The following is a 25,739-nucleotide window of genomic DNA, read 5'->3' on the forward strand; positions in this document are numbered from 1 at the left end:
TCACTAAGGAGAGTAAGTAAAATCTCGAAGGTTTTATTCCCTCGATTCCAACAGCAATTTGGAGAAAAAGGGCAACTTTTCCCTGAGAGTTGTGAGTTTGATACATCTATCGACATATATAGAACAAATATCAACAGGGACGATAACAATTTTGGTTTAATTGCTTACCGATGCAGTTGTCTCCGGTGAATGAGTAGTTGCCATTGTCATGGTAACCAGCCCTGCACTCACAGTGATACCATCCCGGTACATTTACACATCGGGCGTGTTTATGGCACTGTATGATGCCTTCGACGCATTCATCAATATCTGTCTCGCATAAACACAGAGCACGTATGAGGAGCCGCTCTTTAATTCCACATCACACATAACTGATACAAGTTATGATTACTATGTCTTTCTCAGCATGAAATATAGCAACTGGTATACTTAATATAGAATCAGAATTGCATAGCCTCATAAACATCTTGACTGTGTTTGTTTGGGTCCAAGGGCATTTGCTGGGACTCAAAAGACAAAATAGGTCCATTAAGTTCTGATTGATGTTACAATCACGCTCCTCCTTCCAAAAATTATTTATCAACAAGTGTTTTAACATTTTAATGGTCCATAAACAGGCTCCCGGTGACTCCAGAACTCTCACCTATCATTTCTCATTTCAAACCTATGCATGACCAACTGAGTTGTAATCGTAAAGCTCTTAATTTCTTATTATTCGATCTGCACTCCTCATGTTTTGCTTTACAAATGCATCACCTTATAAATTATCTCGAGAGAAAAAAATGTTAAATTTTATGTAAAGCTGTGTCTTGGAAATTTCCAATCAGTCAAATTCAATATTTAAATTGCCATTTTGTTTAATGTTGCTTGCACAGAAACTGGATGACTTAGTGATCGCTCAGATAAACATAAAGGAAATCCTGCTGTGAAATTGAAATGATTCTTATCTTAACACTAAAACTTGTTGGTTTTTTTATTCGAGAAAGACAACTGTAGTGTTTAACCTGACCTCAGGTGAGGTAGGAGGTTGAGAAAGAGATCCCTTGACAACTTGAGCTGATGTGCCAGCTGCTGTCCAACTGCCAATACATCTGTATTGGAAACTAGCAGTCCAGCCAACTGAGCTAACCAGGCCCCAAGCTGAGTGATGCAAATGTTACAGACTTGTCTTTGTGACTGAGGCATTAAAATCCACCATCAACGTGGATGGGGATGTATTGTGTAGTCCCCTCTTCCAGTGAGTTGTTTAGTTGTCCATTGCCACGACATGACTGGATGTGGCAGGAGAGATCTGATCTGTTGGTTGTGAGATCACTTTCCCCTGCCTATGACTTGCTGCTTATGCTGGTAGATATGCAAGTAGTCCAGTTTGGTGACTTCACCACGTTAACACCTTATCTTCTGGTATGCCTGTCGCTGTTTCTGGTGTGCTCTTCTGCACTGTCCGTTGAAGTAAGGTTGATCCCCTGGCTTGATGGTAATGGTTAAGTCGGGGAGATGTCAGGCCATGAGATGACAGATTATGTTGGATTCTGATTCTCCTGCTGTTAATGGCCCACAGCACCTCATGGATGCCCAGTCCTGAGTTGCTAGATCTGTTTGAAATGAGGAATTAAGAGGGCTAAAAGGGGTCACAAAATATCTTTAGCAAATAGAGTTAAGGAAAATCCCAAAGCTTTTTATTCATATATAAGGAGCAAAAGCATAACTAGAGAAAGGGTTGGCTCACTCAAGGACAGAGAAGGAGTCAGAGAAAATGGGTGAATTTCTTCATGAGTACTTTGCATCGGTATTCACCGAGGAGAGGGACATGTTGAGGTTAAGAATAAATCTTCGATTCCTCTAGGTCAAGTCAGCATAAGGAGGGAGGAAGTGTTGGGTATTCTAAAAGACATTAAAGTCCTCAGGTCAGATGAGATCTATCCCAGGTTACTGGGGGAAGTGAGAGAGGAAATAGCTGGGGCTTTAACAGAAATCTTTGCAGCATCCTTGAACACAGGTGAGGTCCCAGAGGACTGGAGAATTGCTAATGTTATCCTCTTGTTTAAGAAATGTAGCAGGGATAATCCAGTTAATTACAGACTGGTGAGCCTGATGTCAGTGGTAGGGAAGCTGCTGGAGAAGATACTGAGGGATAGGATCTATTTACATTTGGAAGAAAATGGGCTTTTCACTAGTAGGCAATATGGTTTTGTGCAGGGAAGGTCATGTCTTACCAACTTAGTAGAATTCTTTGAGGAAGTGACAAAGTTGATTGATGAAGGAAGGGCTGTAGATGTCATATACATGGACTTCAGTAAGGTGTTTGATAAGGTTCCCCACGGTAGGCTTTTGTGCAAAGTGAAGTTGCATGGAGTCCAGGGTATAGTAGCCAGATGGATAGAGAGCTGGCTGGGTGACAGGAGACAGAGAGTGGTGGAAGGGAGTTTCTCAAAATGGAGAACTGTGACCAGTGCTGTTTCACAGGAATCAGTGGTGGGACCACTATTGTTTGTGATATACATAAATGATCTAGAGGAAGGTATAGGTGGTCTGATTAGCAAGTTTGCAGATGACTCTAAGACTAGTCGAGTAGCAGATAGTGAAGGGTCTGTCAGAGAATGCAGGAGAATAAAGATAGATTGGAGAGTTCGGTGAAGAAATGGTAAATGGTGTTCAAACCGAGTAAATGCGAAGTGGCGCATTTTGGAAGATTCAATTCAAGAGTGAACTAAACGGGAGATGGAAAAGCCCTGGGGAAAAACTGACGTACAGAGAAATCTGGGTGCTCAGGTCCATTGTTTCCTGAAGGTGGCAACGCAGGTCGACAGAGTGGTCAAGAAGGCATACGGCATGCTTTCCCTTATCAGACAGGTTATTGAGTACAGGAGTTGGCAGGTCATGTTACAGTTGTATAAGGCTTTGGTTCAGCCACATTTGGAATACTGTGTACAGTTCTGGTCGCCACATTACCAAAAGGATGTGGATGTTTTGGAGAGAGTGCAGAGGAAGATCACCAGGATGTTGCCTGATATGGAAGGTACCAGCTATGAGGAGAGTTTAATAGATTAGGATTATTTTCATTAGAAAGATAGAGGTTGAGGGGGGACTTGATTGAGGTCTATGAAATCATGAGAGGTATAGACAGGGTGGATAGCAAGAAGATTTTTCCCAGAGTGGGGGATTCAATTACTAAGGGTCACGAGTTCAAGGTGAGAGTGGAAAAGTTTATGTGGGATATGCGTAGAAAGTTCTTTATGCAGAGGGTGGTGGGTGCCTGGAATGAGTTGCCAGTAAGCATGGTAGTGGCGGGCATCATAGCAGAACTTAAGACGTATCTCGGCCTGATGAAGGGCTTTTGCCTGAAACGTCGATTTTCCCATTGCTGCCTGACCTGCTGTGCCTTTCCAGCACCACACTCTCGACTCTGATCTCCACTCTTTACTTTGTACTAGACAGATATATGAATGTGCAGGAAGCAGATGGATACAGATCTTTAGAAAATAGGCGATAGATTTAGATTCAGGATCTGGATCAGCGAAGACTTGGAGGGCTAAAGGCCTGTTCCTGTGCTTTGTTCTTTGTTCTTTAAAATGTATCCTCTTTAGCACAGTGGAGGGTATTGTTAATATAAAGGGAGATCTTTGTCTCTGTAAGAATAAGCAGTGATCACTCCTGCTGTTACTGTCTTGGAGTTTAGAAGGATGAAAGGGAATCTCATTACAAACGTCCAGAAAACTGAGAGGTCTGGAGAGAATGCATGTGGAGTCGATATTTCTACTAGTTAGAGAGACTAGAACCAGAGCACGCAACCTCAGAGCAAAAGGACACTCTTTAGAACTGAGATGGGGAGGAATGTCTTCAGCCCAAAGATGGTGAATCAGTAGAACTCATTGCCACAGAGGGGTGGGGGGGGTGGGGGGGGGCACATCATTTTGTGCATTTAAGACAGAGATAGGCAAGATTTTGAGTAGAAAGCAGATCAAAGGTTGTGGGGAAGAGGCAAGAGAATGGGGTTGAGAAACAAATCAGCCATGATCGAATAGCAGAGCAGACTTAATGGGCCGAATGGCCCAATTTTGTTTGTATATGATGTGGTCTTGTGGATAGACGTTAGACTACTATGTTCAATGTATATTAGCATGGGATGTGGTAAGTCCAATGTTTGTTGTCCGTCCTACAAGGCCACTTGGAAAGGATCTAAAAATCAACCAGTGTTCGGGGTCACATATAGGCCAGACCAAATAATGACAGCAGATTTCCTTAAAGAGCATTATTGAATCAGTTCGGTGTTTTTTTTACAACAATTAATGATCATTTCACCACTCCTGGTATTCAATTCCAGAATTTATATTCTCACAAAATTTAATAGTGCAGGTGGAGGCCATTTGGTCCATTGTACAAGTACCCACGCTCTTTAGTGCCATTCTCCTGTTTTCTCTCCATAATCCTGCACATTCTTCCATTTCAAGTCACAGGCCTCCCTTGAACCTGCCTCCATCACACTCTCAGGCCGGACATTTTAGGCCTTAACTACTCTCCTCATGAAGGTTCTGTTTTTGTGGAGCCCAGGGGAGAGGTTCCCCTCATTCTCTCACAGAGAGTTTCATCTCCTCTCTCTGGAACCTCACCCATATCCTCTCAACCATCACTCCCCTTTCTCTCTAACCCATGCCAATCATTGGATCCTCTCAAACCTCCCCTCTTGCCTCCCCGAAACCTCCCATGATGATCCCTGACTGTCGTGGAATATTCCATTAGTACCAGCTACTCATCTCTTACCGTGTGAAATTCTGCTCCCACCCATTGACTAGTTCCCAATTCCTGGCTGTTTTGGTTGGCAGAAAATGCCCCAGAGTTAAAATAGTGCAGGACTCTTGCCTGCCAGGATCTGAGGTCTTGGTGCTTGCTTCAGATGTCATAATTTCAATGTCTATAGTGGGCAGGCATCAGGGATGGAGGCAACTCTCCAGGGGAGATAATGGCCTAATAGTACTATCACTGGACTGTTCATCCAGAGACCCAAGCAATGTTCCAGGAACTTGGATTTGAATCCCACCACGGCAGATGGTGGTATTTGAATTCAATAAAAATCTAGCATTATGAGTCTAATGAAGATCATGAATCTGTCAACTAAACTGATCTGGTTCTTTCAGGAAAGAAAATGCTACCCTTACCTAACCTGGTCTATATCTGACTCTAAGCACACAGCAATGTGGTTAATTCTTAACTATCCTCTAGGCAATTAGGGCTGGGCAGTAACAACAGCCTCTCAGTGAATTTTCAAAAATTGTACAAAAGGACAACTAACTTTATTCTGACCTATGTCAGAGCTTTGCACATTGCCATCTAAATTTAATGAAAGATGGTGCAGAAACTGCATACCAAGAACATAAAATATCTCGCTTTCTAAATTAGAATGCTCCTTAACAGAAAATTATTCCGCTATTTTTGAGTGAAGGGCACTTCCTTCATTCTGTTAATTTAGAGTTAATGAGCCAAATTTTGTCATCAAAATAGCTATAAAACTACTGCTGCTCCCCATTATTTAAGAGCAAATTATACAGGGGCCTCAGGCAAGGAACAGACGTGGAGGAATGTCAATATCCAAAGGTTTTTCTCCAAGTTACTAGATCTATGAAAATTGTACAGCATTATCGGCTTCAGCATTGATATAGGTAGAGTATCATAAAGTTGCACAGTTGAGCAGAGCTATATTTGCCTCTGTAGTTTAATCTTCTCATTAGAAGTGAAGGTACTCTTTATGTGTTGTGCTAAGTGTTAATTAAATCCCAATCAACCTTGCTGTGTCAGAAAACAATGAGGGGACAAGAAGGAGGAAAACCAAACTGGCAATAATGGATAGGAAAATGGAAAGAAAAAGTGGAAAGCAGAGGAAACAAAGACTAACAGCAAAAATACATAGAATGACAAATGTGCAAAACCATTGAAGAGACAAGTCCAATTATTCTATGTCTGAATGCAATAGTGTTTGTAGAAGAGCAGTTGAATTAACAGCCATATAAATGTCAACATGTTCAATATCATTGTGAGTAATGAGGTACGGCACCAGCATATTCATGATGGGAAAGGAATACCCAAGAATTTTCAATAAATAGGAAGGAAAGACAGAAAGAGAAAGGAGGTAGGGTGGCATTGTTCGTGAAAGATAAAACTAACGTTATAGTGAGAAAGGATATTAACGCAAGAAATCTAGATGTGGAATCAGTCTGGGTGGAGCTAAAAAGTAGCAAGGGGAGGTAAACATTAGTGAGAGTTGTCTATAAGCCTACAGGTAAGTTGGGATTGGCTTTAAACAGGAACGTAAAGATGCATGTGACAAGGACCTGAGGAATAATCATCAGTGGATTTAATCTAAACTTGGACTGGGCAAGCCCTATTTCCATTAACATTACGAAACAGAGTTTTCAAGATGGATTTCTTAACCAGCACTTTGAGGAAGCAACTTGGGAGCCGGTTATCCTAAATTTGATGTTGTACAATGAGAAGGAGATGTTTAATAAACTTGTTGTGAGATCCTTTTGAAAATGTGGCCATAACATGACAGAGTGAAATGGAACTTGAACCCACAACTTGCATACTCAAAAATAAATGTGCTCTTGAAAGAGTTATAGATTATTTCAACAAAGATCATACCTTTACAAGTTATGTATATTTATGACACAGAACTTACATAGAATATAGAACTGTACAGCACAGCAACAGGCCATTCAGCCCACGATGTTGTGCTGAACATGAAGCCATATTAAATAATCCTTTCTGCCTGCCCCTGGTCCATATTCCTCCATTTCTTGCATATTCAGGGGCTTATCTAAAATTCCCTTAAACACCCCTATTGTACCCGTGTCCACCACTACTCCTGGTAATGCATTCCAGACTCCTGCCACTCTCTGTGTAAAAACCTTGCCCCACACATCTCCTTTGAACTTTCCCCCTCTCACCTTAAATGCACCCCTGCCCCCAGTTTTAGACATTTCAACTCTGGGAAAAAGATTTTGACCATCAACCCTATCTATGCATCTCATAGTTTTATAGTCTTCCATCCAGTCTCCCCTCAGCCTCCATCGCTCCTCCAATTTATTATGTACAGGCAGCCCACAGCTTATGAATCAGCTCCATTCCTGAGTAAGTTCATAAGTTAATTTGTAGGCAAGTCAGAGCACAATATAGTGCAGATAAAAATAGCCACTTCTGATTACGATAAAATGTTCACACGTTGGATCATTGAAATTAATATTAATACGAGATCGCACTCGTAAGAACAACCATGCATAGGTTATATGTTTATAAATCAGGGACTGTCTGTAATTTATCAATTACAAATTAGGTGATTAGAATTAAGGTAGAATAGAGTCACAATTATGCACATGCATGCATTTACAGAAATAGCTCAAAATTATTATTAACGACTATAGAAGGATATGATACAACACAGTGTCAGTCAGAACAAGATTGGTTCTTTATATCCTTCATGAAATTATAAGGAATAGCTAAATCATGGCAGAATGTCACTTTTCTTGCAGGATTCATGTCACTGCAGCAGGTCAAAATGTACTTCTCCGGTTTTCCAACCTGCTAAGGAAAGAAGTACATCTTGATTTGTAGTTGGGAAGTGAAGTGGAGTGGAATAAGTGGTGCAGGATTGGATAAGTAACTGGGGAAGAGCGATCACACCATCATGAGGTTCAATGTCAGAACACAAAATGAGAATGACTTTGCAAAAGCGACAAGAAACTCCATTGAGATGAGAATAGATCTGGCCCAGTTACAGAAATAGGTCCATGGATCAGCAATATGAAATTATCATATGTAAAATGGAAAGGGTACAAAATATATTCTCACAAAAGTATAAGGAAGAATTTATAAATAAATGCAGAATTCAAAACTAATCTAAAATAATAACCAGAGGTACACTGTTGAATTACAAATAGATCATATTAGATTATATTTACAAAATACTGTGCAAGGACTATAACAAACACAACATTGGACAAGCAGGTAGAAAACTAGCTACCAGGATACATGAACACCAACTAGCCACAAAAAGACATGACTCTCTCTCACTAGTATCCTCACATACGGATGAGGAAGGTCACCACTTTGACTGGGACCACACATCCATCCTCGGACAAGCCAAACAAAGACACACATGAGAACTCCTAGAAGCATGGCATTCCAACTAAAACTCTATCAACAAACACATCGAGTTAGACCCCATCTACCACCCCCTGAGAAAAGGAACAGTAAGTGATTTCACCACAGGAAATAGCATCACCACAGGAAATGACATTGCCAACCCAAAGAAACCCAAACATATAAATAGAAAGCAGGAATTATCAGCAGTGCTTCACATGAGGTCCACTGAAGATGTTACCAAGTAGGGTACCAAAATGTCTGGAAATGAATCTTTCAGCTCAGCGAGCAAACCTACATCCAAAACCTCAACCTACAAAGCTACAAATCTTCTCAAATCTCACTAAGATCATATTAGTAAAATCTCTGAAGAGTGAAGGAAATATTATGGGAAAGTGGAACAGAATGTTGAATGGGCTATAAATTAATCTGAACTACACATCTAATATAAAAGATAGCCTGGTTTTCCATTAGGACATATAAAGTTAAAGAATAATGAAAGAGAGGGGTGTAGCAAGGAGTCCCGTTGTGAAAGATAAAACAACAGCAGAAATAGATCAAGTAAATATCTGACATTAATTTTATAAGTAACAACGGAACTGAGAATGTAAAAGCACAAGAGACTGGATATAGAGACAGAAACTGATGGAAAAATAATCAGCAGAACTCAAAGCGAATAAAAAAATAGTCCAAACATTTCATCAAAAGCAAAATGAATTCAATGAGGAGATGGCAGAGCCTGTACTGTAGTCAAAGTAATAGTATTCTTCAAAACCATAATAGGGAAGGGCAAATCAGGAAAGTGTAGACTGTAGATGAGTTTGTCTGATGAAAGTTGTGGCTGTGATCTCTGGATCCTGTGATTTGAGAAAAGAAAACTGGCGAACATTTAAAAATTGTCAAGACACTGAAAGACAGCCAGCATGACTTCATTGACAGCATCTCATGCTCAAAAAACAAAATAGACTTTGGTCTCAGGGAGAGAAACAGTTCTTTCATCATACAGAACTTGAGTATTACTGATTAAGACACATTTTGTCAAAGCTTTTTATCTTCAGGACATTTTGCAAAAATATAAAGTCATGGGGAAAACAAACATTCATACAGTATGAGAAAAATACTGATTACAGTAGGATTCTGTTTATAATCAGAGTTCATGAGTCAACCAATCAGCATTTTCCTCTCATGCGATCAAATGTTGGTTTTCCTCTTTAATTTGTATTCTTGTGAAATATCCTGATGAGTCTGAGACAAAAAGCTCAGACAAGGTGTGTCTTTGTAATGGATTTTTTTTCTTTGAAGAAATGATAGATTGGATAGATGAAAGAAATGTGGATTTGAGTAGAAGTGTAACAGCATAGGTCAGACCATGGTTGACAGTTGAAAAATAATGACTTAAAGGAAATGGGTTATTGCTCAAACTGGAGAAGGTTCAGAGAAAGCGTACGTCAAAAGGCAGTTTCAGGATTAGTTTTGTTCTCCAGTTATATATGTGACTGGAACAATTGTAGATTTGCAGCATCATGGGCTCAGCTGCCATACTAGCTGAAATATCCATGAAGCACTCTCCTTCTTAACCTCCTCCCTTGCCTGAGGAGTGGTGACCCTCATGTTAAACCACCACCAGTTATCTTGATTTGGAGATGCCGGTGTTGGAGTGGGGTGTACAAAGTTAAAAATCACACAACACCAGGTTATAGTCCAACAGGTTTAATTGGAAGCACACTAGCTTTCGGAGCGACGCTCCTTCATCAGGTGATAGTGGACAACACCACTAACCTCCACTATTCTCTGATGAAGAAGCGACGCTCCGAAAGCTAGTATGCTTCCAATTAAACCTATTGGACTATAATCTGGTGTTGTGTGATTTTTAACCAGTTATCTTATTTGAATGAGAGAACAGCCTGTAGCAATTTTGATAAGACTGTAGCAATTTTTCCTTTAGCTTTTACTTCTATGGTGAGGACTTGGGCAAGTCATACGTTTTTCTGATGATGTAAGGACAGTGCATTTGTCAAAAATTGAGCTCGACTTTAAAGAGATATGGAAAGATATAGACAGGCCAGTGAGATGGGAATACAGAGTTTAATGCACTGAAGGGTGTGTAATTCACTTTGGGAGGAACTACAGAAAAACAGGAGAATATATTCAATGGAAAACATTGAATGTAGGTACTCAAGAATAAAATTCCCAGAAAATGTGACTGCAAGGAAATAATTGCACAAAACAAAACCAATGGAACTTTTTTTCCGTAAATATGGATATTCAAGAATAAACTAGTCACATTAAATCTGTACAAAACATTAATTCAACAACAGTTAAATCAATGAAAAAAGATTTGCAATCCCTGAGGACATTTCAGGCAGATTAAGTACATCGAGTCAGTTTATGAGGATGATTTCAGAGACTGGGAAAGGATCATTATCGGGGCAGGGAACTGAAAAGCCAGGACAATTTTCATGATCTTGGGGGAAAAAAAAGAGTTTGAGGCGATTAAAGAGGTTTAGAATCATGAAGGGCTTTGATAATGAATAGGAAAAGATTATTGCCTCAGGTTTAGGAATTCAATATCAAAGAATCCTCATTTTAAATTGTCATTGAGGAAGTGAGAAGTAATTTCTTTGCTTAGTGAGTTGCTGGAGCATGGAATACATAGCAATTGGGAATGGTTGGCTCAGAGCAACTGTATCTTGAAAGGGAGAACTAATTGTGTAGTTGTAACAGGGGACAATACTGGGCTATGGGCAGAGAGAGACAAGCAAGATGATTAGAACTGAATTGCTCTCATAAAAAGCTGACGGCAAACATCTATGGTGCTAAATCTTTTTGACTCATCCTGGGCATTATGCTGGACTCATATGCACATCTTTATGGTCTTGCTTCGAAATGTGCAAACGTGTGTGATGATGGAACCAGCAGATAATTAATCATCTGTGAATTGTATTAACGCAGTGCTGAGCCCAGTGGAAAAAGCTTGGTACAAAGTCACATAAAATTTGAAGCTTTGAAAGCTTTTGAAGATTGCCTTGCCATTTGAGAGTGACAGATTGCATGACCCTAGAAGTAAAACTTACTCAACACTTTAGAGGAGTTAACCTAACGTGACCATCGAGAAGCCTCCTTCCCAACCAGTTCAGTAGTTTTATTACATAACTCTGCCAGCAGTTAGCACAAGGCATCCTGTCTCAGAAGTAGGGACAGTACCACTGTACCCATATATTATTCAGTTTTTTAATTATTCAATCACAGGATGACAGCATCACTGGCTAGGTCAGCATTTATTATCCACCCCTAATTACCCAGAGGGCAGTTAAGAGTCAAGCACATTGCTGTGGGTCTGGAGCCACACGTAGGCCAGACCAGGTAAGGATGGCATGTTTCCTTCCCTAATGGACTTTAGTGAACCAGATGGGGTTTTCCCCAACAATCAACAATGAATTCATGGTCATCATTATTTTCTTAATTCCACATTTTTTTGTGTGTGAAGTACAGATTTCACTTTTTGCTGTGGTGGGAATCAAACCTGGATCTGCAGATTAATACCTGGGTCTCTGTAGTAATGGTGTAACAATAATACCACAAAGCCATTGCCTTCCCATATGACCACCAGGAAGTTAGTTTCAAATCAATCAACTTTTTCTTTCAAATCAACCTGTTCAGAGATACTATTACAGACCATTGGAGAAGGTGGGACTTGAACCTGGATCCCCTGGCTTAAAGGTAAGGACACTACTGCCACACTGCAGAAGCCAAATGACCAGTGGAAAATTGAGGGAATCAAATTGGCCACATCTGGCCTAAATTTAATTTTAATTTAATATCTAATCCAATCCATTTTCCACAGGGTGGGCTAACTTAAAAATATCCCCTTTTTATTCACAATCAACTGAAGTGCAAAATCATGAAAGGGATCATAAGGGCAAGTTATTTTATTGACAACAGATCATTGATCTGCATCGTTCTCTGCATAGAAATGGCCCGACCTGCAGAGTGTTTCCAGCATCTTCTGCTGTCTTCCCAGATTTCCAGTATCCACAGTGTTTTCTTTCATCTCCAGTAAATAACCACATCTGGGATTATCCCAGCGTATGGTGAGGATAGGGTGATTGTGATAGCAATCCATAAGGATGCCAACCGCATCAGAGGAAATAACTCCCCATGTGACCTGCCAATCAGCTCATCGATAGTTGGCAATTTAAACTGAGGACAAGTTTCTTGCTCGATTGGGCACCTCAATACTGGCATTGCAAATCAGAGCTGAAAATGTGTTGCTGGTTAAAGCACAGCAGGTTAGGCAGCATCCAAGGAACAGGAAATTCGACGTTTCGGCCAGAGCCCTTCATCAGGCTTATGCCCGAAACGTCGAATTTCCTGTTCCTTGGATGCTGCCTGACCTGCTGTGCTTTAACCAGCAACACATTTTCAGCTGTGATCTCCAGCATCTGCAGACCTCATGTTTTACCCATCGCAAATCAGAGCCTTGCAGAATCTGAGTCCTACAGATTGCTGATTGTGGCCCACAATGGAAATAGCCTTGTGGCAAAAAGATTGAGGGTCTTTTTCTTCTCACAGGGCAGGGGCAAGTAAGAGGGCGCAGGGAAGTCAGAGGGAAGGGTAAGGGGTGTGACTTTCTATAGCACGCCAGGCCTCACATCTCTGCTTTGAATTGCTCCCAGATTGGGAAAATATACACATGCAAATATATACACAAGGAAAAAGAGTAGTCCACTCGGCCCATCAAGCCTGCTCCACTGTTCAATAAGATCACGGCTAATCTGTTTTTAACCTCAATTCTACATTCCTTTATATCCTGAGAACCTTTCAGCCCCTTGGTCAACAAGTGCTTATCTGCCTCTGCTTTCAAATAAATTAAAGATTCTGCATTACTGCCTCTTCAGGAAGGGAATCCCAAAGGCTCACAAGCATCAAAGAAAAATAAACTTTTTTTCCTCTCATCTGTCTTACATGACCTGGGGTCGGGAAGTCCAGAGCTAGAGGGCATAGGTTTAGGATGAGAGGGGAAAGATATAAAAGAGACCTACGGGGCAACTTTTTCACACAGAGGATGGTACATTTATGGAAGTGGTGGAGGTTGGTACAATTGCAACATTTAAAAGGCATCTGGATGGGTATATGAATAGGAAGGGTTTGGAGGGATATGGGCCGGGTGCTGGCAGGTGGGACAAGATTGGGTTGGGCTATCTGGTTGGCATGGACGGGTTGGACCGAAGGGTCTGTTTCCGTGCTGTACATTTCTATGGCTCTATGACGCTATTTAAAATCTGACCCCCTAGTTTCAGGTTCTTCCACAACAGGAAACATCCTTTTAGCATCCACCTCATCAAGTGCCCTCAGGATCTTATGTGATTCAAGTTAATCATCTTGGCCTCTTCCAAACTCCAGAAGATTCAGGCTGAGTCAGTCTGGTATTCTCCCCCTCCTGCTACCTTTCTTGCCCACTGGTATAACTGTGTATGCAGGTGCTGGGAAAAGGCCCAAAAATGGCCATGGATTAACCATTTAACGTTTTTAATCACAGGTGAGTCACAACGTCTTCCCAATGCACCTTTCCATTCAACATTTAATGGTGGAGAGGGTGAGAAGTGGGAGGTCATCGAGATATACAGCACACAAACAGACCCTTCAGTCCAACTTGTCCATGCCAACCAAATATCCTAAATTAATCTAGTCCCATTTGCCAGTACTTGGCCTATATCCCTCTAAACCCTTCCTATTCATATACCCATCCAGATGCCTTTAAATGTTGGAATTGTACCAGCCTCCACCACTTCCTCTGGCAGCTTATTCAATACACGTACCACCCTCTGTGTGAAAAAGTTACCCCTTAGGGCCCTTTTATATCTTCCTCTTTCACTCTAAACCTATGCCCTCCAGTTTTTGATACCCCCACTCTGGGGAAAAGACCTTGGCTATTAACCCTATCTATGCCTGTCATGATTTTATAAGGAGAAAGTGAGGTCTGCAGATGCTGGAGATCAGAGCTGAAAATGTGTTGCTGGAAAAGCGCAGCAGGTCAGGCAGCATCCAAGGAGCAGGAGAGTCGACGTTTCGGGCATGAGCCGTTCTTCAGGAATGAGGAAAGTGTGCCAAGCAGGCTAAGATAAAAGGTAGGGAGGAGGGACTTGGGGGAGGGGCGTTGGAAATGTGAAAGGTGGAAGGAGGTCAAGGTGAGGGTGATAGGCCGGAGTGGGGGTGGGGACGGAGAGGTCAGGAAGAAGATTGCAGGTTAGGAAGGTGATGCTGAGTTCCAGGGATTTGATGGAGACAAGGTGGGGGGAGGGGAAATGAGGAAACTGGAGAAGTCTAAGTTCATCCCTTGTGGTTGGAGGGTTCCTAGGTGGAAGATGAGGCGCTCTTCCTCCAGCCGTCGTGTTGCTATGGTCTGGCGATGGAGGAGTCCAAGGACCTGCATTTCCTTGGTGGAGTGGGAGGGGGAGTTGAAGTGTTGAGCCACGGGGTGGTTGGGTTGGTTGGTCCGGGTGTCCCAGAGGTGTTCCCTGAAACATTCCACAAGTAGGCGGCCTGTCTCCCCAATGTAGAGGACGCCACATCGGGTGCAGCGGATGCAGTAAATGATGTGTGTGGAGGTGCAGGTGAATTTGCAGTGGATATGGAAGGATCCCTTAGGGCCTTGGAGAGAAGTAAGGGAGGAGGTGTGGGCGCAAGTTTTGCATTTCTTGCAGTTGCAGGGGAAGGTGCCAGGAGTGGAGGTTGGGTTGGTGGGGGGTATGGACCTGACGAGGGAGTCACGGAGGGAGTGATCTTTCCGGAATGCTGATAGGGGATGGGAGGGAAATATATCTCTGGTGGTGGGGTCCATTTGGAGGTGGCGGAAATGACGGCGGATGATACGCTGTATACGGAGGTTGGTGGGGTGGTAGGTGAGGACCAGTGGGGTTCTGTCCTGGTGGCAATTGGAGGTGCGGGGCTCAAGGGCGGAGGAGCGGGAAGTGGAGGAGATGCGGTGGAGGGCATCGTCGATCACGTCTGGGGGGAAATTGCGGTCTTTGAAGAAGGAGGCCATTTGGGTTGTACGATATTGGAACTGGTCCTCCTGGGAGCAGATGCGGCAAGATGAAGGAATTGGGAGCATGGGATGGCATTTTTACAGGGGGCAGGGTGAGAGGAGGTGTAGTCTAGGGAGCTGTGGGCGTCGGTCGGTTTATCGTAAATGTCTATGTTGATTCGGTCGCCCGAGATAGAAATGGAAAGGTCTAGGAAGGGGAGGGAGGAGTCTGAGACGGTCCAGGTAAATTTGAGGTCAGGGTGGAAGGTGTTGGTAAAGTGGATGAACTGTTCAACCTCCTCGTGGGAACACGAGGCAGCACTGATACAGTCATCGATGTAGCGGAGGAAAAGGTGGGGGGTGGTGCCAGTGTAGCTGCGGAAGATGGACTGTTCCATATATCCTACGAAGAGGCAGGCATAGCTGGGGCCCATGCGGGTGCCCATGGCAACTCCTTTGATTTGGAGAAAGTGGGAGTATTGGAAAGAGAAGCTGTTCAGGGTGAGGACCAGTTCAGTCAGTCGAAGGAGGATGTCAGTGGAAGGGGACTGGTTGGTACGGCGGGAAAGGAAGAAGCGGAGGGCTTTGAGTCCTTCGTGATGGGGGATGGAGGTGTACAGGGACTGGATGTCCATGGTGAAGCTAAGGCGTTGGGGACCGGGGAAGCGAAAATCATGGAGGGGTTTGGAGGGCGTGTGTGGTGTCCCGAACACAGGTGGGGAGTTCTTGGACTAAGAGGGACAGAACCGTGTTGAGGTATGCGGAAATGAGTTCCATGTGGCAGGAGCAGGCTGAGGCAATGGGTCAGCCGGGGCAGTCAGGTTTGTGGATTTTGGGCAGGAGGTAGAAACGCACAGTGCAGGGTTGTGGGACTATGAGGTTGGAGGCGGTGGATGGGAGATCCCCTGAGGTGATGAGGTTATGGATGGTCTGGGAGATGATGGTTTGGTGGTAGCAGGTGGGGTCATGGTCAAGGGGCAGTAGGAGGAGGTGTCCGCGAGCTGGCATTTAGCCTCAGCGGTGTAAAGGTCGGTGCGCCAAACTACTTACACGCCTTCCTTGTCTGCAGGTTTGATAGTGAGGTTGGGGTTGGAATGGAGGGAGTGGAGGGCTGCATGTTCCGAGGGTGAGAGGTTGGAGTGGGTGAGAGGGGTGGAGAGGTTGAGGTGGTTAATGTCGCGGCGGCAGTTGGCTATGAAGAGATCGAGGGCAGGTAAGAGGCTAGCACGCGGTGTTCAGGTGGAGGCAGGTAAGAGGCCAGCACGCAGTGTCCAGGTGGATTTTATAAGCCTCTATAAGGTCACCCCTCAGCTTCTGACGTTCCAGGGAAAACAACCCCACCTTATTCAGCCTTTCCCTACAGTTCAAATCCTCCAACCCTGTCAATCTTTTCTGAACTCTTTCAAGTTTCACAACATCCTTCCGATAGGAGGGAGACCAGAATTGCAGTATTCCCGAATTGGCCTAACCAATGTCCTGTACAGCCACAATATGGACCCTGCCACCTCCTATAGTCAATGCACTGACCAATAAAGGTGAGCATACCAAATATCTTCTTCGCTATCCTGTCTACCTAAGACACCACTTTCAAGGAACTATGAACCTGCATTCCAAGGTCTCTTTGTTCAGCAACACTCCCCAGGACCTTACTATTAAATGTATAAATACTGCCCTGAATTGCCTTTCCAAAATACAGCACTTCACATTTATCTAAATTAAACTCCATCTGCTAGTCCTCGGCCCATTGGCCCATCTGATCAAGATCCTGTTGCCCTCTGAGGTAACCTTCTTCGCTGTCCACAACACCTCCAATTTTGATGTCATCTGCAAACTTACTAACCATATCTCCTATGTTCACATCAAAATAATTTATATACTACCCTCCAGGTCAAATAATATTCCCCCTCCCTCACCACGTCTCTCACTGCATCATCGGAAGAAAGAAAGTTCCACCTCACATAGTCTGAATTCACAAGTTGAAGATTCAATTTGGTCACGTCAATGTTTTCTACAGCTCACCATCCATTTTCAATGTTTTTTTTCTTAAAGAAATGATTCAACTCTCCATCGATCAACTTCCTCAAAATCCAAACAACCCATGCTTCTTTCCACTGCCTGGAGCTACGGAGAGTGATGACAGTGACTACACATTTTTTTTTCCCCATCACATGACTGACCAAGAATCTCTCTCCATGGAGATAACTCAGACATCACCTAATCAGTACCTTCTGATTTCTGTGAACACTTCTTTAAATCCTATTGACCTTGGTAGTGCTCAGCATGACCAATATTTCAGTTTGAGAAGTTAAAATAAAAACAGGTTTGCAATTGAATCTGACACTGAGATGTTCCTGCACTGACGTACTCCTTGCTGAAGTTCAACAGGTCCTCAGTGAGACCACCCCTGGAATACTTCATGCAGGTTTGGTCTCCTCGTCTGAGGAAGGATGTTTGGAATTGGAAGGAATACAACAAAGATTTACTGGACTGGTTCCTGAGATGGGAGGATTGATATATCAAGAAAGACTGGATCAGTGAGGGCAAGCATAACTGGTGATTGAGGAGGAATGAGGAGGAAACCACATAAAAACCTTTAAAATTCTAACAAGACCAGACAGAGTAAATGTTGGAATGATGTTCTCGATGACAACTGAGCTCAGAACTAGGTTTCACAGTCTAAGGATATGGAGCAAGGACAACATATTGTCTCGCTAACACCAATTGTTACAGCTAACCTGAGAATGCAACTTTTAAAAAAAGGTTTTGTGATTTACACATGCAAGAAGTGAAACTATCACGGTATTTGAACAGATGAAAGACAATCAAGGTATTTTTCAATGTATAATTTCAGTTACATCACACTGTAAACTTTTGCGATAAATTCTGTGCCTTACAATTGTGTCCTCCACAACCACCTGATGGAGGAGTGGCGCTCCAAAACCTAGTGCTTCCAATTAAACCTGTTGGACTATAACCTGGTGTTGTATGATTTTTAACTTTGTACACACCAGTACAACACCAGCATCTCCAAATCATGATATGGGGTAAGCGATTTAGGACTGACTTGATGAGACAGGTCTTTACCCAGAGAATGGTGAGCCTGTGGAATTCCATAAATAAGATAAGCCCTCCAGTCCAGGCAGCATCCTGGTAAACCTCCTCTGTCATATGTCGTTGACAGTTTTGAGGGCTGTTGTAGGCTGCAGTGGGACATTGACAGGATGCAGAGATGGGCTGAGAGCTGGCAGATGGAGCTCAACCTGGATAGATGTGAGGGGATGCATTTTGGAAGCAATTTGAAAGCTGAGTACAGGATTAAGGATAGGATTCTTGGCAGTGTGGAGGAACAGAGGGATCTTGGTGTGCAGGTACATAGATCCCTTAAAATGGCCACCCAAATGGACAGGGTTGTTAAGAAAGCATATGGTGTTTTGGCTTTCATTAACAGGGGGATTGAGTTTAAGAGTGGTGAGATCTTGTTGCAGCTCTATAAAACTTTGGTTAGACTGCACTTGGAATACTGCGTCCAGTTCTGGTCATCCTATTATAGGAAAGATGTGGATGCTTTGGAGAGGGCTCAGAGGATGTTTACCAGGATGCTGCCTGGACTTGGAGGGCTTATCTTATGAAGAGAGGTTGACTGAGCTCGGACTTTTTTCATTGGAGAAACGGAGGAGGAGAGGGGACCTAATTGAGGTATACAAGATAATGAGAGGCATAGATAGAGTCGATAGCCAGAGACTATTTCCCAGGGCAGAAATGGCTAACACGAGGAATTAGCTGGTTGAAGGAAAGTATAGAGGCGGAGAGTTGTGAGAGCATGGAATGCGTTGCCAGCAGCAGTTGTGGAAGCAAGGTCATTGCGGACTTTTATGAGACTGCATATGGTCACAGAAATTTGAGGATGCATACATGAGGATCAATGGTCAGCACAATATCGTGGGCTGAAGGGCCTGTTCGTGCTGTACTGTTCTAGTTTCTATGTTCTATTAAAGCAGTTGAGGCCAAAGCATTAAATGTTTTCAAGAAAAGGTTAGACATAGATCTTAGGGCTAAAGGGATCAAAGGGTATGGGAGAGAAAGCAGGATCATGGGATTGAGTTGGATGATCAGCCATGATCATATTGAATGGTGAAGCAGGCTTGAAGGGCCGAATGGCCTACTCCTCCTCCTGTTGTCTATGTTTCTCTGTTTCTATGATATCAATCACTTCAAGAACAAAGAACTGAATCAGACTGAGATATAAAATGGATTTGCATATGCAGTGTTGTATTACATGTGATGAAATAATATTCATTTAGTCATACAGAACTTGAACATTGCTGACAACAGACTCATTTTGTGAAAGCTTTTTGTCTTGCAATCACTCGCACATTCACAAGAGTACCATCGCAAAGGGAAATGATGTTTAATCCAGTACAAGAAAAAAATGCTTTGAATTCAAAACAACAAATGTTGCATTCTCTATGGCGACATCTCTATCAATCACATCCCATATGCTATCAAATCACTCTCTTCCCATATGCTCACCATTATTGTTTCTTTAAATCTTTGGTATTTTTGCGAATGTCCTCATAGAATCGTGAAACCTTACAGTGTGGAAATAGGCCATTTGGTCCAACAAGTCCACACTGACCCTCCAAAGAGTATCCCACCCAGACCCATTGCCCTTACCCTACATCTCCCCAGACCAGGAGATCAGAGCTGAAAATGTGTTGCTGGAAAAGCGCAGCAGGTCAGGCAGCATCCAAGGAACAGGAAATTCGATGTTTCGGGCATAAGATCTTCATCAGGAATGAGGAAAGTGTGTCCAGCAGGCTAAGATAAAAGGTAGGGAGGAGGGACTTGGGGGAGGGGCGATGGAGATGTGATAGGTGGAAGGAGGTCAAGGTGAGGGTGATAGGCCAGAGTGGGGTGGGGGCGGAGAGGTCAGGAAGAAGATTGCAGGTTAGGAGGGCGGTGCTGACCTGGGGGGGTGCAGTTAGAGAGGGACTCACTGAAATCCTTGTAGAGGGAGGAAGAGAGCTTCTTCAAGGAAGGCATCCTAGCAGGAGGATTCGCAGTAGGTTAAAATCTTCGAAGAAAAAGTGAGGTCTGCAGATGTTGGAGATCAGAGCTGAAAATGTGTTGCTGGAAAAGCGCAGCAGGTCAGGCAGCATCCAAGGAACAGGAAATTCGACGTTTCGGGCATAAGCCTCATTCATCACTTTCCTCATTCCTGATGAAGAGCTTATGCCCGAAATGTCAAATTTCCTGTTCCTTGGATGCTGCCTGACCTGCTGCGCTTTTCCAGCAACACATTTTCATCTCCCCAGACCAACACATCCCTAAATTTCCCATGGCCAATTCACCTAACCTGCACATCTTTGGATTGCGGGAGGAAACCAGAGCACCCAGAGGAAACCCACGCAGACACAGGGAGAATGTGCAAAGTCCACACAGTCAGGTCCATCTAGAAGACGAGGGTAGCAGGTACTTGGGAATACCACCACGTGCAAGTTCCCCTTCAAGCTATTCACCACCCTGACTTGGAAATATACTGCCACTCCTTCACTGTTGTTGGGTCAAAATCCTGGAATTCCCTCTCTAAGGACATTGTAGGTAAACCCACAGCAAGTAGACTACAGCAATTCAAGAAGGTAGCTCAACATCACCTTCTCAAGGGCAAATAGGGATGGACTATCAATTCTGGCTAGCCAGCGATGCCCGAGTCCCACAAATGAATAAAAAAGCACAGACTGTTGCCTGAGGCAGGGATCAAATCTGGGTTCCTAGTGCTGTGAGGCAGCAATGCTAACCACTGAGCCACTGTACCACGCTAATTAGGGAAGGATGAAAATTGTCTACAAAAATGTGCCTTTTTCTCATCAAGAGTGAAACTAAACAAAATAAAGTTCACCAAAATTTGATTTGTCCGACAGTTCTACACAGATGTTCCACACAGAATCACACCAATCTCTTCACATTCAAATTATCTCTTCCCACATTGCTCCACCTGCCACTTACCCTCTGATCACTCTCTGTTAGGTGGGCATTAAACAGCTCGAAAGACGGAGATCCAAGATGGCGGCGACTCAGCAAGTCTGAGTTTACAGTGCTCTTCCCAAAACCTGGGTAAAGTGAGTTACTCACCCCCACCACACTTACCAAACCACCCAAAAAAATTTTCTAACCTTAATTAGCTGCTTACTATTATATTTAAGCAGTTTAATATTAAGTGGATAATGAGTAAACCAAAGGGATCCCGCAGCTCTCAGAAAACAAAGACCCCTCCCCCACCCTCCTCTCCTCCTCCGGCTGCAGCTGATGTAAAAACAGGCCTTGAAGAGATGATTGCCAGGCTGGAAACGACACTCGTCAATTTCATCGCAGAATCCAGACAGAGATGGAACTCATTCCAAGAAAAGTTACAAAAGCACAGCCAGGCTCTGGAGGAATTACAGGGCCGAGTGGAGGGGGCGGAGCTAAAGGCCACGACCTCCGAGGCTGCAGCACAAACAGCTGCAGAACAGGTGAGAGCTCTGGAGCAGAGAGTCCGGGCCTTTGAAATCTACATGGATGACCTGGATAATAGAAATCGGAGAAAGAATATCCGTCTTCTGGGCCTCCCTGAACAAGAAGAGAAGGGACAGTTAGCAGTATTTCTGGAGCGATGGCTGCCCCAGCTTTTAAACCTGGGGGCTGAAACTGACCGGGTAAGGGTGGAGTGGGCCTACCGGGTCACAGTACGCGGATCTGGCCCAACCAGCGCCCACGCCCGGTCCTGTTCCGGCTGCAGAGTTATAGGGAGAGGCAGATACTCCTGGACGCCTCCAGAAATCTTGGAAAGGATCCTAAAGCCATGATTCATGAAGGATCCAAGATTATGTTATTTCAGGACTTCTCCCCGGCTTTGGCACGAAGGAGGAAGGCGGTTGATGAGGTGAAAAAATGTCTAAGGAACTTAAATATTCAATACACCTTACGCTACCCAGCGACGTTATGCTTTAACCACGAAGGATCCGAGTATAATTTTAGATCATCAGAAGAGGCTAAGGAACTTTTAGACTTGTTTAAATAAATCGTAAGAGACAATTAATGTTGGCTTGCCTCTTCCACACTCCGTGGGGAGAAGTGGATACTTTACTCTACTTTACTTTTGCTTCTGGGAGCAGGGTTGTCTTCCCTTGCTATTTTATGTTATTATACTTAACTGTAATTTGTTGGAGTTGTAATTTTATAGTTATGTGTGTTTGTACGTGGCATTGATGCTATCAGATATACTCAGGTATGGGTGGGGGTGGGGCGCTCACTGTTAACTCTAGCTCGGTATTATATCTAAATCCTATTAAGGAGCGCCCGGGTCAAGCGTGGGACACTGTTTGGGAGAGGATATGGTGGACCTTTAGAAAGGAAGTAAGGCCCCCTGAGAATAAGGGGGAGGATCTCCATTCAAACATGTTTTTTTTTGTTCTTATTGTTTGGAAATAGTTTCCTTTTTATTATACTGTTATGAGTGTATTAGAGAACATTTTCTCTTGTTTGAAGGATGTAAGTGACTCAACTATACACTCTGGATAATTGTGGATTAGATTAGTAGTTAACTGAGTTTCATTGTTTTTCTTTCTTCTTTAGTATCATTCCTTTGAATTTTGATGATTATATATTTAAGATCTATTTTTATATTAATGTTTGTGCTTGAAAGTTCTGTTTATTTTTGTAAATCTGTCAAAATATTAAATTTCTAATAAAAATATCTTTAAAAAAAAACAGCTCGAAAATGCATCAGTGCCGGGGGTCTGTTTTAAATACATCACATGGTAGTGAGCTCCAAATGCTAACCACTTTAGAACATAGAACATAGAAAAGTACAGCACAGCACAGGCCCTTTGGTCCACGATGTTGTGCCGAGGTTGTGCCAATGTAAAATATAACTTACCTAGACACCACTCAACTTACTGCTATCCATGTGCATGTCCAGCAGTCGCTTAAATGTCCCTAATGACACTGCTTCCATCACCATCGCTTGCAACGCATTCCATGCATTCACAACTCTCTGCATAAAGAACCTACCTCTGATGTCTCCTCTATACCTTTCTCTGAATATTTTAAAACTATAACCCCTCGTACCAGTCAATCCTGCCCTGGGGAAAGGTCTCTGGCTATTGACTCTATCTATTCCTCTCATTATTTTGTACACCGCGATCAGGTCTCCTCTCTTCCTCCTTCTCTCCAGAGAGAAAGGTCTGAGCTTATTCAACCTTTCTTCATAAGGCAAGTCCTCCAGTCCAGACAGCATCCTGGTAAACCTTCTTTGCACCCTCTCCAAAGCCTCTGTAACTTTCCTATAGTAGGGCGACCAGAACTGGACACAATATTCCAAGTGTGGTCTCACCAGGGACTTGTAGAGCTGCAGCAAAACCTTGCGGCTCTTAAACCTGATCCCCCTGTTAATGAAAGCCAAAACACCATACGCTTTCTTAACAACCCTATCCACTTGAGTGGCAACTTTGAGGGATCTATATACTTGCACACCCAGATCCCTCTGTTCCTCCACACTGCCAAGTCTTTAATCCTATATTCAGCACTCGAGTTCAACTTTCCAAAAAACATCACTTCGCATTTCTCCAGGTTGAACTCAATCTACCATTTCTCAGCCCAGCTCTGCATTCTGTCTATGTCGCGCTGGAGCCTGCAGTAGCCCTCGATACTATCAACGACACCTCCAACCTTTGTGTCATCTGCAAATTTACTAACCCACCCCTCAACTTCCTCATCCAAGTCATTTATAAAAATTACAAATAGCAGAGGTCCAAGAACAGAGCCCTGATGGACCCCAGTCAATAGACAATAGACAATAGGTACAGGAGTAGGCCATTCTGCCCTTCGAGCCTGCACCACCATTCAATATGATCATGGCTGATTATCCTTAATCAGTATCCTGTTCCTGCCTTATCTCCATAACCCTTGATTCCACTATCCTTGAGAGCTCTATCCAACTCTTTCTTAAATGAATCCAGAGACTGGGCCTCCACTGCCCTCTGGGGCCAGAGCATTCCACACAGCCACCACTCTCTGGGTGAAGAAGTTTCTCCTCATCTCTGTCCTAAATGGTCTACCCTGTATTTGTAAGCTGTGTCCTTTGGTTTGGCACTTACCCATAGGTGGAAACATGTTTCCTGCCTCCAGAGTATCCAATCCTTTAATAATCTTATATGTCTCAATCAGATCCCCTCTCAGTCTTCTAAACTCAAGGATATACAAGCCCAGTCACTCCAGTCTTTCAGCATAAGATAGTCCCGCCATTCCAGAAATTGACCTCATGAACCTATGCTGCACTCCCTCAATAGCCAGAATGTCTTTCCTCAAATTTGGAGACCAGAACTGCACACAGTACTCGAGGTGTAGTCTCACCAGGCCCCTGTACAGCTGCAGAAGAACCTCTTTGCTTCTATAATGAAAGCCAAAACACCATATGCTTTCTTAACAGCCCTATCCACTTGGGTGGCAACTTTGAGGGATCTATGTACTTGCACACCCAGATCCCTCTGTTCCTCCACACTGCCAAGAATCCTGTTTTTAATCCTAGATTCAGCTTCTGAGTTCAACGTGTCATGCTGTAGCCTGCAATAGCCCTCGATACTATCGATGGCACCTCCAACCTTAGTGTTATCTGCAAATTTACCACTCACCCTCAATCTCCTCATCCAAGTCATTTATAAAAACTGCAAACAGCAGAGGCCCAAGAACTGAGTCCTGCAGGACCCCACTCAACACTGACCTCCAGGTAGAATACTTTCCATCTACAACCACTCTCTGCCTTCTGTCAGCCAACCAATTCTGAATCCAGAGAGACAAATCTCCCTGTATCCCATACTTCCTGACTTTATGAATGAGCCTATCATGGGGAACCTTATCAAATGCCATGCTGAAGTCCATATACACCACATCCACTGCTCAATCTTCATCGACCTGTCTTGTCACCTCCTCAAAGAATTCAATAGGATTTGTGAGGCATGACCTGCTCCTCACAAAGCCATGCTGACTGCTTTTAATTGCACTATGCTTTGCCAAATTGTCATAAATCCTATCCCTCAGAATTCTTTCCACAACTTTGCTGACCACAGATGTAAGACAGGCTGGTCTGTAATTGCTAGGGGTTTCCCCATTACACTTCTTGAAAAGAGGAACAACATTCGCCTCATTCCAATCTTCTGGTATGACTCCCGTGGAGAGTGAGGAGGCAAAGATCTTCACCAGGAGCTTAGCAACTTCCTTTCTCACTTCCCAGAGCAGCCTAGGATAAATCTGGTCTGGCCCTGGGGAGTTATCAAACTTAATGTTTTCCAAAGTTTCCAGCACATCAACTTCATCAATCTTGATCTGGTTAAGACTGTATCCCAGCTCCTCAAAGTTCCATTCACAACAAGATCCCTTTCCTTGGTGAAAACCAAAGCAAAAAAAAACTCACTTAGGGCTTCCCCTATCTGCTCAGACTCCACGCACAAGTTCCCTATGCTATCCCTGATCGGACCTACCTTCTCCCTGATCATTCTCTTATTCCTCAATTATGAGTAAAATGCCTTTGGGTTCTCCCTAA

General features: G+C 43.4%; 1 protein-coding gene across 3 annotated transcripts in view; it reads right to left on the minus strand.

The window, feature by feature from the left end:
- The window catches only part of LOC132824275 (protein kinase C-binding protein NELL1-like), a 994,503-nt gene that overhangs the window by 97,750 nt on the left and 871,014 nt on the right, over nt 1-25,739 (minus strand). For 2 of the 3 annotated variants that reach the window (XM_060838612.1, XM_060838611.1), the window contains one exon: nt 169-309. The exons of the other annotated variant lie outside the window; for it this stretch is intronic. In XM_060838612.1, coding sequence (XP_060694595.1) covers nt 169-309 — 141 coding nt within the window. The remainder of the gene's footprint in view (nt 1-168; nt 310-25,739) is intronic. 3 annotated transcript variants of the gene reach the window in all.

The sequence above is a fragment of the Hemiscyllium ocellatum genome, chromosome 18 (genome assembly GCF_020745735.1).
Source record: "Hemiscyllium ocellatum isolate sHemOce1 chromosome 18, sHemOce1.pat.X.cur, whole genome shotgun sequence".
Classification (NCBI taxonomy): Eukaryota; Metazoa; Chordata; class Chondrichthyes; order Orectolobiformes; family Hemiscylliidae; genus Hemiscyllium; species Hemiscyllium ocellatum.